The 15,290-nt window shown below is 41.8% G+C and overlaps 1 protein-coding gene across 2 annotated transcripts in view; it reads right to left on the bottom strand.

Moving 5' to 3' along the window:
- Positions 1 to 12,841, bottom strand: part of LOC146569902 (cGMP-inhibited 3',5'-cyclic phosphodiesterase 3A-like) — an 88,078-nt gene extending 75,237 nt beyond the window's left edge. The window contains exon 1 of one of the 2 annotated variants that reach the window (XM_085282570.1): positions 11,091 to 12,841. In XM_085282570.1, coding sequence (XP_085138696.1) covers positions 11,091 to 12,005 — 915 coding nt within the window. In that variant the 5' untranslated portion in view covers positions 12,006 to 12,841. The remainder of the gene's footprint in view (positions 1 to 11,090) is intronic. The other variant, XM_085282569.1, reaches the window with a different exon arrangement.
- Positions 12,842 to 15,290: the final 2,449 nt, after the last annotated feature.

Below are 15,290 nucleotides of genomic sequence, written 5' to 3'. Positions count from 1 at the left end.
TAAAAACTAGGTGTTAGTGTGTGCGTGTGTATATGCACGTGCGCATGCAGGCTCATCTGTGCAACATCTGCTCAACCAGCCCAAGGCTCCTTGCCTCTTGAGAAGTGGGTCACGTTTCCTGATGACGACAAAGGTCCTTCTGCCTCTCCAGTTTGTGGAGTTTTGCCAAAACCACCACATGCCTTTCTTCATCCTTACAATGGAAACGCTAACCCTAAAGAATCATCAGCCAAACCTATCAGAATTTTTGAATGGCAATACTGAAGTGTGACTGACCACATGGGAAGGGGTGGGGGGGTGCAACACGACAGACATATTATGTTGGCAAACTTTTTTCCAATCTGAACAGAAGAGAAGAAAAGGGAAGGATAATCATAGATATGGAGATTTCATTCAAGCTGTCAGGCCCCGGAGGAGACGATGCAGGAACCAGAGAGAGTATGAATGGAACAGCAGCTAATGGAAAATATTATGGAGAGAGAGGGAATGTGGAGAGAGAAATCTAAGGTGGCCCTTGGCAAATAACCATTCAAAAAGCCTGGTACTCCTGTTCTAATCTCAGTCCCATTGCTACTGTATGAGCTTTCAGCGTTTCTCTTCACAACACACAGACTACAGACACGCACTAAACATATGAGTGTACATTATCATTTATTGGTTTGGCTTGTGCTACTTCAAGCAGCTAGCAGTTGGTATTGGCTAACTTGGGAAGGAAGGGGTGCCTGGAATCAACAGTCCAATATTTACACAGGATTGTGTGGCAAAACATGCATACATGGAAGAGCCTGCTGTTCATCGCAATAAACTCAGGCAGAATATAAATGGATGTCATCTACATAAAAGCAAGTTGCCCTTTGCATTGCTTAGTGTCTCCAAGCAGTGCCATAACAAATCAATGGGACCTTGCAATCTGTTTGTGCGTTTGTATATTGGAAGGCAGTTACATTGTCCAGAAAATATGCACAGCGGTACTTCATCGTGCTCTTCATTATACTTAAAGAGCACAAGCATTTGATGATAGATGTAGGACAGTGGCGCTGCCTTCGTCTCACTGTTTTCTAACAACTGGACACAGACCCACACTTCTAACTTAATACGAGAGCACTGAGTGAGCAATTAAGTCGTGCAAGTGTGAGTCTGTCGGAGGGCCATTTGGTTGCTTTCTTTGCATCTTGAAACAAGTAAATGTCAAGTGCACAATACTCACTTAAAATAAAGATTTAAATATTTATCATACACACACTGAACAAAAAGAAAACAGTTCCTCTAAACTTTAGTGTTCACATCATTAAAACATAACATAAACTCTCCCTGAACTTAACAGAGAAAGACAGTCAAAACTTACAGTTACGGCTATTTCAGAATCAGCAGTCGCCATGCATGTCTTTGGATAGACTGGCAATGAATTGGATAATCAGAAGAAGACGGATGGATGTATGGATGGAAAACTAACTTATTTCTGAAAAATTAGCTATTTGTTGTTGCATAGTGGATTAAAAATGTAACCAAAGTTGTCCAAAAGAGGCTCTGCACTGTTAAATTAAATGTAACCTACTTTGGTATTACCTCATCCACAGCACGTCCATAAAAATCTAAATTATGGGGTGACCCAATAGATGAGAGGTTAGAGCGCATGCCACATGGGTAATGAATCACCAGTTTGCTTGTTATTCCCCTACTCTGTTTCCTTGCATTACCTGTCTATCTCTAATAGTATTATTAAAAAGAAAGGCATAAAATGCTCCCAAAAATGTTCTTTTTAAAAAAAAACCAAACAAATCATATCAACACCATTAATCTTCATGCCAGTTCAGCATGTACCTACAGTTATACATTGCACTTTTAATATCTGGTTAATTGAAAGTGACTGTGAAAAAACAACCCCTAACCCAAACCCGAAGACTCTTGCCACTGCAAGTGGTGAAATAGCCCGACTGACAGACAGATGTACAGACAGATTTTTTTTTTCTCTAACATATTTAGAGAGTAAAACATAGCATTGAGCAGGGAACAGCAGAAGCCTTGTTGGCTGCAGGGACAGACGGGCTCATGGTGAGCCAGTGAGGCAGTGGGCCGGACTGAAGGGGAGGGCTCCCCAGGCAGAGGTTACAATAACACAGTTCCTTGCACCACGCCACTGAGCGGGAGAGACATAAAGCCTGCTGACTAAATCGGCTTTACATTCGGGTCTAAAAGATTATATTCCATAGTCAGAGCTTGACCAAATGAAATAAAGTGAGATACGATATGTACTTTATTAACCAGGGAACTCTGTCATTAACGATATGAAGCTGAAACTGTTTTAGCACAATGTAGCTGAGTAAGTCTACTCCACTTACTGTGCTGCACTCAAACTTTTAATCTACTTGAAATCTCAATTTTCCAGTACTTTATACTTACACTCTACACTGTATACCAGACACAAAAATTCTACATTTCATTCTATTAGGTTTACAGCTATAATGTGCAGATGAAAAAAGTTAACCTACGTAAAAGATTGAGCCTAAACTCAGCAAGATATATCCCTAAAGTAATTTTTATATATTGAGGAACAGGTAATAGTAATTCCATGATATAATGTATATTTAACTCCCATATAGAGCATTGTTGAGGCAGTGACATCAAAGTACCTATATCTACATATATTTATAGTACATATATTTAAGCACAAACGTAAATCGTGGACTGAGCAGTCTATTTAAACTAAAGGCCAATTTTATTACTGTGAGGATGTAAAGAAAAAGCACTGTGTGTGTGTGTGTGTGTGTGTGTGTGTGTGTGTGTGTGTGTGTGTGTGTGTGTGTGTGTGTGTGTGTGTGTGTGTGTGTAATTATGGAAATACACTCTTCCTTTAATGCTAAGTGTTGCACTTACTTGATTCTCATTAATAAAACACAAAACTATAAGAAGAACTTTTACTTTTTTTAATTACAATTTAGAAAGTTGTCATCTTTTTGTCTAATCTCAATACTCAAAGTAAATGTGTCACAAAATATGTTTGAATTTATGCACAATAGAAGCTCAAAGGGGCATGAAATCAAAACACTCAAAGAACAAGTTGTTTGGATTTATAAGACAGAATTTGAATAGTTTGAATCTCCACCACTCCTGTGTTCATGCAAGCTGTTATCAAGGATCTGAATACCTCTATAAACACTGGCATTTTGGAAACAGTACAATGTTTAAGGGACAACTCACACTACATGTTCAAGTTAAATTGAACAAAAAAGTCTCGACAGTCTGAACAGTTGAAAGCCTGAGAAACAAACCAGGCAGTGGATTACTAAATGCAGTCATTCATCACTGAAAACCACTTCTCTTGTCATGCTCTTGAAATATATAATCAATTAATAGCTGACTATGTTTGGATTTATTGGGCAGCCTCAGTCATAGGGGCTCAAAATGTTCCCCCTCGCTAAATGAGTCATGGCAGCAGCAGCAGCAGCAGGAGCGACAGCAGCAACTGTGGCCTGCTCTGTTTCTAATGCAGACACAATGATACTGGAACAGGAGGATTAGCTGACCTTCCCCTACTCAATCTGAGCTCAGATGAAAGAGTCCTTAGATAATTTTTTTTTCTGGGGAGGTATTTTCCAAAATATAAAAGGAAGAAAAGAGAGAGTGGAAACGAACAGTTATTTATTCTGTGTTTCACACATTCTACTGGCTGTCGCTATTTCAGTCTAGAACTACATTTCCACCTCCCTCTCCTGAATACGTACACATGCTCACTTGAGCACACACCTCCTGGGGAAATGTGAGAGTATCTATTCATTCGGCAGAGGCCAGCTGTACACCTGGTGACAGCCCGGGATGGTGGTGTTGGCTCAGGTCACGGTGTGCAGGGAGAGAAAGGGAAAGGGCTGAGTAAATGGGCCCGTGGGCCTGTCCTTCAGGCCCTTCAACCTGCACATTCCAATTCATATAGCAGCAGGGCAACGGCTGGAATGTCTCCTCATGTAAGGGATTACTGTCTTAAAGGTGGGCTCCTCTTGTGATTGAAAGGCCCCTAGGATGATAAATAGACATGAAAGCCTGAGGCATTGCATTCATTTCCCCAAACGAATGTACTGCCCATCCCTTAGAGAGCAAAATGGCTTGGCTTCAGGGTTACAGACACAAATGTTTGGATTCAAGAAAATACTGAAGTTATTCAAATTTTTTTCGGTTTCAGACTTCAGAATTTAGGAAAAGCTATCTTATGACTCTTTTAGATGTTAGATGTTTGCTTGCTAATATAAGTTTGTAAGTAAATTTTCAACATATACCCTCGTTTCATATGCATTGTAAAGGCCTGACAGTGATGCTAGAAATGTTAGCCAGAAAGCAGCCATGGCCTAAGGACCACAATGCCTAATTATGAAAAAAGATCCACCATAAAAATTCCACAACCGTTATTGGAATGTGGAACCAGCAGGACTTTTTCCTGGAACAATCCTTTACTAGATATTTCCTGTATTGCCCCTGTAGTCTGGCACCATCTCTCAGGCATGCATTTGACCTACAGTGATCAGCCACAACACTAAAACCTCTGACTAGGTGAACTGAATAAAATTCTCGGGTTCTGTCATTTATGTCTGGGTAACTATGACAAGCCTACCCACCAAAACATTGTTTGCAGTCTGAGCATCTGCAGGATGTGCCACACTAAGTTTGATCCCTCAGGGCTCCAACCTGCAAGCCACAAGACACCACTGCCACCCTCCTGGTACCACAGGCATCACAGGACACCCCAAAAAGGACCTATGTTCATATTTCAAGGGTCAGAGCGATGTTGTGGCTTTTTAAAAGAATCAATATATCTACCAAATAGATCAATAAGAAGATACTGATCTCCTAGTTGATCTGAGGACTTTAAGATCTTATAAAATCTCTATTTATGTTTTTACCACCGTCTGTGCTCTAAAATCACTTTAGGCTGCATGTTTCTATAAACGATGTTATGGTAATGACAAATAAAGCTGAATATTCTTTACTTCTGCAGTTTCTTTGGTATTATTATTTTTCTTTAAGGGCAGTTTACCACATTTACAAAGTGGGCTATCTAATATTTCTTCATGCATTTAGATCTATCTAGCAGGGATAATGCTTACTGTTAAGCCAGATTTCCCCATATAGACTAATTTTTTAAAGTTGTTCCCGGCCAGTTCTTAAAAGTGCAGTCTTAAATAGACCAAAAATATATATATTTATACAATCATTACAAATTCAGTTGTTCTAGCAGTAAGATAAAAAGACATTAATGAGCTATAACAAGTAAAAAAAACTTTTCTCTAGAAAAATAAAAACATGTCTACAGTTCTCAAAATAAAAAATCAACAAGTTATGGTAATGACATGCTGACGCGAGTATTGGCTACGTAGTATTACAAACACTATCCAGCCCTATTGGTATGCACGGACATCCACTTCTTCACCACCACGTGCGCACACTTTCTCTCTATCTTTGTCTCACATACACAGACACACACTCATGCACAAGCACGGACGCCCACATACTCTACTCATAAACACTTTTGTGCCAGGAACATTCTGTTCACCTCCATTACAGAAATAGTCCATCTCTTATGGTAACACAGAAAACTTGAGTGACATAGTTGCCTTAGTCAAGAACACAGGAGAAATGAGTACAGTTCATAATCTACTATTCAATTCACGCAAAAAAAGAAGTTTAAAAAAATCTGTACTTCACTTTAGATTCTGCTGTAGTCCAGTGTGAGCCAGTTACTGGGAACCTGAGGTGTTAATATGTGTGATGTGTGTTAGAGCTGGAGGCCTGCATCTGTCTAGCCGTTCCAGCTGTGTTGGGTTGCGTCTGTGGTTAGAGGCCCTCCATGTTTCTCAGAGCGGATTCAACCTCTCAGCCTACAGCAGCTGGCAGCCATCAAGCTGCTGGCACCACATACACACACACACACATGTGCACACATGCTCACACAGACGTCTGCAATTTCCATGGTAATCAGTAGAGAACCAGAGCGTGGTTGTGCCAGGGTTAGGGAAGAGAGGGAAGGATATTCAATTCAGTCCCGGACCTCTAGTTTGGTTGGCTTAAATGATCAGAGATACAGGGAATGAGCTAGATCTTGTTGCTGTAAATGACTGAAATGAAAGAAGTGGACACAGATGTGTGATTCAGGAGAGTAGTTTAAAGAATAATTCTGGTTAATCAAAGCCTGGGCGTTATTTGTGTTGTTTTGCGATCAATACTGATAACTTTGTTCTCGCTCAGTTAAATGCTAAGCTCTAGGATCAAGGTAATATCACTAACAAGTGATTATGGACAAGAAAATTAGCTCATTGTCAAAATATAGCACTGTGTCATGCGGCAAATTTGACATCACATCCTGTAAGCCTGTGTCGCGCACAACAATCTCTGTAGCACTTCAGTCAGTCGTGCAGCTCTTGATTTTGTAACCTGGCACGTTGCGCCATGGCAACTGTAGTTTGGTTGAAGACACAAGTGTACAATCGTAGTGGTTTTTTACCGCCATTTGAATGCTATTCCAGTATGGAAGCTGAGAGACATACAGATGTACAGAAGAAGACGTTGGAACGGTTTGAAAACTTGACAGTTTGTGGAAAAATCTGGGAAAAAAACACTGGACAAAGTCTTAGCTTTTGGTAAAGGCATTGTTTAAAACTATTTGTTGATCAGCTGGATACATTATTTAAAAGAAATTAAAAAACAAAAGCCACTGGCATAGATAACCTGTTTGGTTTGGTTACATAGTGTCAAAGCCATTTATCTGATACTTAAGCCAGCTGAACTACATATTAATCACTTCAGTGTGCACAATGACGACATATTTGATTGAAGTGATTGACAAAACTATGGAAACAGCACCCAGTTCTCATAATTCCAAGAGAACCTTTGGAGGCTTGGACGGGCAACTTCAAGACCAAAACCTGGAGTGATGTGGCTTCATGCTGGTTAGCCAACATGGCAGAGGTAACACATACAAATCTGGAGCATAAGCACGTTAAAAGTTGCTACTCTGCATCAGTAAAACGCAAGACTCTTCCACCATTCAGGGGGGGGGGGTAAGAGTAAGCCTGGTGTTTTGCCTGGCTACTAAACAAAACCTCAAATGACCTACTTTCATTCCTACCCCGATTCCTCCACCCCTCGCCTCCTCCTCTTCACACACGCACAGCACAGCTAATACACGGGGACTGAATGAGGACTGAAAGTGTGAAGTGGAACGCCCAATCACAAGACACGGAACCCCATGCTGATATCAGCTTCCTTTCCAAGTGCAAAAGGAGGCTTTCAGTGAGACCATTCCTAACCCAGAGGCCATTCAAGTTTTTGAAAAATATTTAAGAAAAAAAAAAAAGTTAAAACGCATCATGTCCCATGAGGCTACGAGTTTAGAATACAAACAAGCTGCTCAGGATGAGAGTGTGCAGTGGTAAATCACTGCCCTACAGGCTATCAACAACCTCCTCCATCCCAAACACAATTCAATTACGGACAGTGCGGTAAAAATAGAGTAAGAGGAAACCTTTACAAGAGCAACAGTAATTGTGTTTGGAACCCATTCTGCAGGAAGTCATTATCATAGATTTCAAGAATATCTTCATCATCCGAGTTAAGAAAGAATTTCCTCCTCTGGCTGGGATAATATTTGTGCTGGTGTCAGAGAGAGTACAGAGAGTGGAGAAATAGCTATGGAAAGGGGCAGGGTTAGTGAGAGAAAGGGGAGTGGCTTCAAAGACCTTGCAAAGGGTGTAGTACTTTACTCCCCATTACCGGCCTGATCAGCTCTGCCCAAACTTTGCAGCTCAGGTAGGAGAGGTCAAAACTGCTTTCCTCTGCTTCTGCGCACAGAAAGTTCTATGGTGGCGCTTATGTCTGCAGCAGGACAGCCTTGGACTCAAATTTCCTCACATGCTGTGAAAAGTGATCCACACGAGTCCACACCTTATTCTCCAGTTCAATATCCCCAACTGAAATACAGAAGACCGGCTTGTCATTTCGTATTAAACCAAGACGAAGAACTATCCCGCAGAGGCCCCTGCTAGCTGCTATCAGATCAGCTGATAATGACTTTCTTTTATTAAGCCAAAGATGGGGGTGGGAGGTGGGGGGGACAACCCCAGCATTGCAAAATGCATCTATTTAGTGAGCTGATAGATGTCGGCAGCCAATTTGTGTTTAAAAAAAGGGAAAATTACTGTTTATCAAATCTACTGTTGTGCGAATTTGAGCAGTGCCTCAAAGCGTGACTTTGGAAGGATGGTGATGAGAATGGGGGGTAGAGAAGCTTTGAGATTTGTGATGAAGCAAAGAAACAGATTTCTCTTTGCTCTGTTTATTTTCTGAATAAACAGTTTTTACATTGTGACTATGAATCTGAAGAGCTTTGTTTCTTTTTTTTTGTTTTTTTTAATAAGACTCAAAGGTCTTTGAGAGAAGCTTCCTGAGAAAAATAAAGTTAAGTATCAAATGTAATGCTCCATCCAGGATTACACTGTTCTTCAAACACTTCAGTCACACAGCACTAGTGTAAACATCATCGGGTCAACACAGCGCAGATGTACTCCTTGTTATGCTGCTTCTTTAAAACATCATAACTCTCTTGAAAACAGCAAAAGGGCAAACTGTTAAAACATCAACCAGCCTCTTTACAACAAAGACACTCCTAGAAAATTACAGCCTCGTTGCTGTTAAACACTAAATACATATATTTTCATCTGCCAGACGGATTTTTAAAAAAATATATAGATGTATATATTTGCTGTCTGGCATCTCTCCTGTTCCCATCACCATGTGGCGGTTGCTTCGCGGGCCCCGAAAAGTGTGACTGATCCCCTTCACCCCCACCAACCCCCTGGGATGCCAGAGCCCAGTGGGAATAAGGTGATGACTAGTGTGGATCAGCGCAAGCTTGTTTACACATTACAGACCACACAGACAAGACAGCATATGCACGCCATGTGTGGCTCAATTACATGCAGGCGGTGACTGGTCAACTGCTAAGCAGAACCATCAGAGATGAAAGGGAAGGGTGCATCACTTGGCCTTTGTTGTAGAAGCTTTAATATGTCGTGAACTTCTTCATGTTGCGCTGTGGGTGCCTGCATTGCCGTCTTTACGTCCCACTACAAACACCTGTAATTGAGACGGTCTTTCAGCAGAGGGCTCCAGCCTGGCTGAGGTGACAATGTAGGAGAGTCACAGATGTTGTAAATGTCTGCACTCTTTCATGATATTGCCTACTTTGTCAGCTGGTTCCATCCTGCTTTTGAGTGAGGTATGGGGACTGAAAACATCATAAATCATAACTTGTCTGTTTTTACTGTGCTCTAAGCAACTGTTTTGAATTCAGTGGAGCCTGAATCCAAAAGTAAAACCTGGTGTCCACCCTTTTTTATGTGTTTTGACATCTGCAAGCTTTGTAAAGGTGCATTGCTGTGACTTATTGCAGTTTAGCCGTCAAATGTATCCGCGTAGTCTCACTGCTTTGGTGAGGCATGGAGAAATTAAAAATATACTTTACTGAACTTTTACCTTTACTCGATTTCTGAATTGTTTTAAAAGCATCGTCGCGTACACTGAAAACAAGAGCAAATTTAGAGAATATTTCATGCAGAATTGAGAAGATATCAAAAACTATATGTAGAAATTGAACTGCTTTCCTCATGTGTAAATAAATATAATATGAAATAATTTATTTTATTTGTGGGACAACTCTTTAACATCCTACTTCAAGTAAAAAAAAGTAAAAAATAAATACACAAAAATAAGCTTCAGTTGCAAAATCATTCCTAAATCAAAAAAAAGTGCAAAGTGTAAAATATCTAAGAGTCTTTTCATATCCAAATTGTGCACCATATGTGTGCATGTGTGTGACCACAAAGAAAAACAAACTAGCACACTGCAACACTAACTAGCCCTGAAGGCATCTTTCAAGTGGCCGACAGTGCAGCCTCTCATCTGCCACACTAACCACACTCATAGGTCACAACGATAGCTTTGATGGCTCTAAAAGTCAGTTTCCCATTCATTGATTTTGCATTCGAAAGGCTTTAAGAGTTGATATGAGTTCATTTAAGTGAAGCTAACCTGTCTTCTTTAACGCAGGAATGCATGTGTAACAGTATCAGTAAAAATTTGAAAGTCAGTGCAACCACATTCCAGAGGTTTAAGTACAGCAAGCAAGTAAAGTGGTGAGAAACAAGTGACATTAAAGTCCAAGACAGAAAAGCAGTGGCTCAGACATTATCTGGGGAAAACATTTGATAAAAAAAAAATTAGGGATGACAGGGATCAGCTTCCCTTTCTCATCAGTACTCGAAGGCACGGACTCAAAAATAGCATTCCATTTAGCAAAAACACTTCACATTTGGTACTTTATTTTTGAAATGACAAAAGTGAGCTTGACATTAAACCATAGGCCGAAGTTTTTTTTCTACTCCAAAAACATTACACTGGTTTGAAATGTGCATCGATTTCTTGAAAAATGAGGAAAATCTGCATTAATTCATATGTTTTTTAAGATGTATTATCAGTTTAGATTTTTAAAAAGGTATTTGTAATGATAACTTGTCTAAACAGTTTAAGTGTGGATGTAAATAGGAAAAATAAATCCTTTGTTAGTATTGAATTTGTGCCTGAGAGTGGCTGCAATTAGCTCCACAAAATATGACAAGATATCTGTCAAAAATGATTTGATCTGATCAAAGATCAAAGCACACCCAAGTAAACTGTAATCTCCACACTGCAAGGTTAAAAAAAAATACAAAAAACAGCACATTACTTAACAATAATTATAATAATACTTGTATTATCATATTATTAGACTTTCTGTTGTTATGTTATTCTGTTGTGACATGCCTGACTTTCCTTTTCAAATTAGGATCCTGCACACTGTCTGGCTTTGTTAAAATCCCTGCTAATAATAATAAAATAACATTGAAATTTGTGATCAGATCCATAAAGGGCCAGTGGTCCATGTTTTGATGCCACTGCTCAGACTGTTCCCATCTTTCCTCCGCTCCACTCAAAAAAACAAAAACAAACAAAAAAAATTCATAGGACACAAAGCAGAAAGAGAAAAGTTCAAGGGGACAAGAACTTCTTACCTGGTCTCTTTGGATGCATGGCAGAGAGGTCCGGCGATGTGACTTGCTGTTGGACTGACTGTGTGCCATGTCTGAGGCTATCACAGAACTGGACCTCCTGCGCCTTTTAAATACAGGGATCTCTTCCCTGGCCTCAGTCACAGGGGTGCAGCCCTCCTTGTGTCTCCCTTGGTTGGGAAGGAGCTTGTCAGCATACCTCGCCAGCAGGATGCCCAGCACTCCAACCAGGTACGCTACGTATGGTCTCCAAGTGGCCCGCACTTTGTGCAGAGAGAAGAGTGAGATAGTCCTGACTACGCTGATGAAAACGATCACCGATATGCCCTGATTCAACCGTACTACCATGAGTGCGCCGGTGGCCACGCAGAGGAGCACAACAACGGCCGCTGTCGTGAATGAAAACAGCTGCTCATCTGTCCCATCCAGAAGAGACCACGCCGCTACTTCGCCCAGGTGGCACAAGGTTAGGAGGGAGATGGCGGTCTGGATTAGAACCCCGCAGCGGATTAAGTACACACCGACCCAAAAGAAGGCACATACAAGGGTGAACAATGGCGAAACCACACTCCAGCAAGTTTGCAACAGCTCTGCTGCGCAGCCTGAAACGAAGTGAAGGGGAGACGATGAATGCGAGAGTCTGCTGTCAGCGCTGCTGCTGGCATCAGCTTTCCAGTCTGCACATTTGACCAGCAGAGCGAGAAAAAACGAAAGCGAGCCCACACACACCGCACTCCGGAGTCTTTGCGAACTCCATATTTTTGTAAACATCAGTCTCACCCACGACTCATAGTGTCGGTCTCGCCACAGTGGAATGACACATGTTTTCACATAACCATTGCGATCCGGTGCGCCGAAGCTTCTTTCGTAAGTGCTACTCTGCGCACCGTTACTGCAAGCTTCTGAAGGCATCGCCATCACTCATGGCAGATATGAAGTATGAGGAAGTCTATAATGCATCTATGATAGTGCGGTCATGGGACAGGACACAAGTGACAAAACAAGCGTAATTTATTGTAAGCACAAAGGAAAAGACCACGGCGAATACGCACACACGTCTCTCCATTTACGCATGGAGATGTACTGCCAGGGAATGCACTCTTTTGTTTTTCCAGGTGCGGGATGAGGAACTGCTGCCCCAAAACAACATAAAAGAAGCATGGACGACAGAATTACTCAGATGTGTTACAGATCTAGGGCACCGCTTCTTTGCACACACATGTCCCGCGTTGCCCTCCTTTGTGGCGCGCCGTCTCTTTGACTTTGTCTGCTGTCATTCTCGTTCTTTTGTACATCCACGGCCCGTGCAGCAGCACCAGCAGCAGCAGTAGCAGTCTTTGCAAAACATCCGTCCCGTTCTGCGAACATTCAGCCTTAAACCATTTGTTTCGACACTTTTCGGTTTCTCCCCAAACGGTAAGAGTCTCCGGTTACTTTCGAGGATAAAAGCCGCTGAGGAATTTAAGCCGCTCGAGTGAGTGTCCGCCAGGTTGTCGCTCAGCGTTTCGCGTGTTTGTCACCAGCTCTTTAACCAGCCGTGAGTCTCAGCTCATTCACACCCCCGAGTTCCTACTTCACACAGGGAGCAAGATATTGCAGCGGCAGTGAAACCCCCAAATCCTCCTCAGCCAGCCCAGCAGGCGTTGTCCTCACATATATTTTTTTAAAACATTTTTAATACATCACCATGTAACATATACATGCATATGAGTATTTGTATACGTTTTTTTAAGATAGAAAATAAAAAAAAAATTAAAAAAAATGTGGACGACCTATATTTCCCTGGAGTTTCTCTCTGTTTGGAGTAATTACGGGGTCTTTAGGAACAAAAATTCAAAGCACGTTACATCACAAAGAGTTTATTTTAATTTATCATTTTCTTACATTATTTTTTTGTCAAAAATTTTATTTTATTTTTTCAGGAGAACCAAGCAAACTTCAGAGCTTCAAATTGCCTCGAGATGAATTCATTTTAAATTGAGGCTATGCGCAGATGCTGATGAGAGAAACGGGGCGCTCTGCATGCGAACTGTAGTTCGGCGAAATTCCCGGAACAGTGCTGTGGTTGTCCTCCAGCTCGACCCCCCTTCCATTGAAATATTTATCCCATCATCCCACTGTAAGTGTCAGTGATGATATACAGTATTACGTCACAGTGAAAGGTCTGCATCAATGTTTCAGCACAAGAGAGCCTGTGGGTGTATAAATGCACGGTGTTCACAGTTCATGAGGTGCATATGTGTGTTTCCTCACATGGCCTGCTATAATCTCGTGGGATTACATCCTTATCACGTGAATTGGATGCACCATATGCAAACAGAGATCCACCAAAGCAAGCACAGGTAATCTCATATTTGATGCTGTGCAAAGAAGTTGCCTCACGTTGGACTAGTATTTTTTTTTCTTTCTCAACCCTGACCCACCCCCCCTCCTCTCCCTCTCTCTCTCTTACACATTCACACACACACTTAAGCACACACTTTTAACCCTGAAGCTGTTTAACATTTAACATCTGGTCTTCTCATGAAGACAGAGCATTGTCTCTGTTAAGCCGAGGTCGCGCTTTTATAGCCCAACGTCCTTCTCCTGCTCCTTCTCCCCTGATTAAGACAGGTCAGCACAACTCCTTCCACCCAATGGCGTATTACAGAGCCCTGTGTATGCCTTGTCAGCTGTGATTAGTTAGAAGCAGGGGAGGAGAAGACGCGCTAACAGGGAGTGATAGGAGCAGGGAGGAGGCCGGGTCTTGTCCATCACCTCTCAGCACACGCTCGCAGAGAGCCAGACAGTCCTTTCAGTGCAGCGTGTCACCAGGCAGCTGCTGGCTCCACATTTTTTGGGACTTTTTTTTTCAGCTTATCAGAACCCATAGGTAAGTTTTCTCAGGGAGAGCTGAAACAATGTTGCCTTATCAGAATGGTTTATTTCATAGGTGATAGGAACAGAAACATTCCCTCTTCAAACACGGAAGATAAGAGGAAGACAAAAGAGGGCAGAGCTGAAGTCAGCCAGAATACAGGATATACACGCATTCGTTAAATCGCTGTGTGTGGTAATGAAATGCAACATGATTTTATTATGTGATAGGTTGCAAAAATAGATTGTGTAAAGGGAAGCACACCAGGTTGGGATGCTTTGGACACCACCTGTGTTATCAAAATTTAAAGCTAACAGCTGCCCTTGTTTTGCACAAACCCGTCAACGGTCAGATAGATTCTTCAATGAAAAGCATCACATCCTGTTTCAGACTGTTTGTGGCAGATGAAAGGAAATAACTCCAAACCTGGAGCATATCCCGCACTACATCTAGAATCTTACAGCAAGCTCATTGTGAAACGTTCCTGCGACTGTCTCTCCAAAACGCTACTATTCTGAATTACCCAAAGGAATTTTAACAACTGGGGAATGCTCACCTAACTGTCTTACCGTATTTGGCAATGCCACGCTCCATTGTAAAAGAGGAATCTTTTATGAGGAGCAATTCATCAGACATCTGGTTTTGATGTTGCATGGGGGTGCAGTCTTCACAAGTGACCTTTCTCAGACCAACGCCGGCCTGTGAGCCTGCTACAGGAAGATGTGTACTCTGGAAGTGTGAATATCCAAAGGCCAGCTTATTTACCAGTAAACCACTTGACCCAGAAGCCTCTTTGCGCTTCATGAATCCAATATGAACATGATCTGATGCCATATACTACGCTTGGGTTTCACTTCAGGCAATTTGTGTTGTAAATAGCTTTCAAGTATACACAAATTGCAGATGTCTGTTTGATTTTGTCAAAAAATGTTAAAAAGAGATGCAAAAAGCTGTTTCTTGACGTTACACATCGAATGCAGCCTAATGTAGTGTTGAACTACTAAAGAACAGAAGGAGAAGAGTGGCTGAGTGGCGTGATGGAAGCAAGTTTACATTGTGTTTGGCACTTGAGTGCAGAGAACGAGATCCATCACGGTGTGTTTACCAGCCCTCATGGGCAAAAGCTGGCTCGTGGCCAAGTTTCCACTGTGGCGCTGTGGGCACCCATCGCTACACATAAACACACACAGACACAAATGCCACCGCCATCATATACACAGTCATGCACGTGCACGCATCCCCTGACACAGTCTTTTATTTGTGTCAGGCACTCGTACACACAGTTGCACGAGTGCCTGTAGAGCACGGGCCTTCTAGCACGAGCAACCGAGGAATCAGCGAGCATC

Source organism: Mchenga conophoros, linkage group LG7 (assembly GCF_057382185.1).
Source record: "Mchenga conophoros isolate Kocher_MC1m ecotype Shallow Benthic linkage group LG7, M_conophoros_male_GT1.1, whole genome shotgun sequence".
NCBI lineage: Eukaryota > Metazoa > Chordata > Actinopteri > Cichliformes > Cichlidae > Mchenga > Mchenga conophoros.
This window is presented reverse-complemented; position numbering and strand designations above follow the sequence as displayed.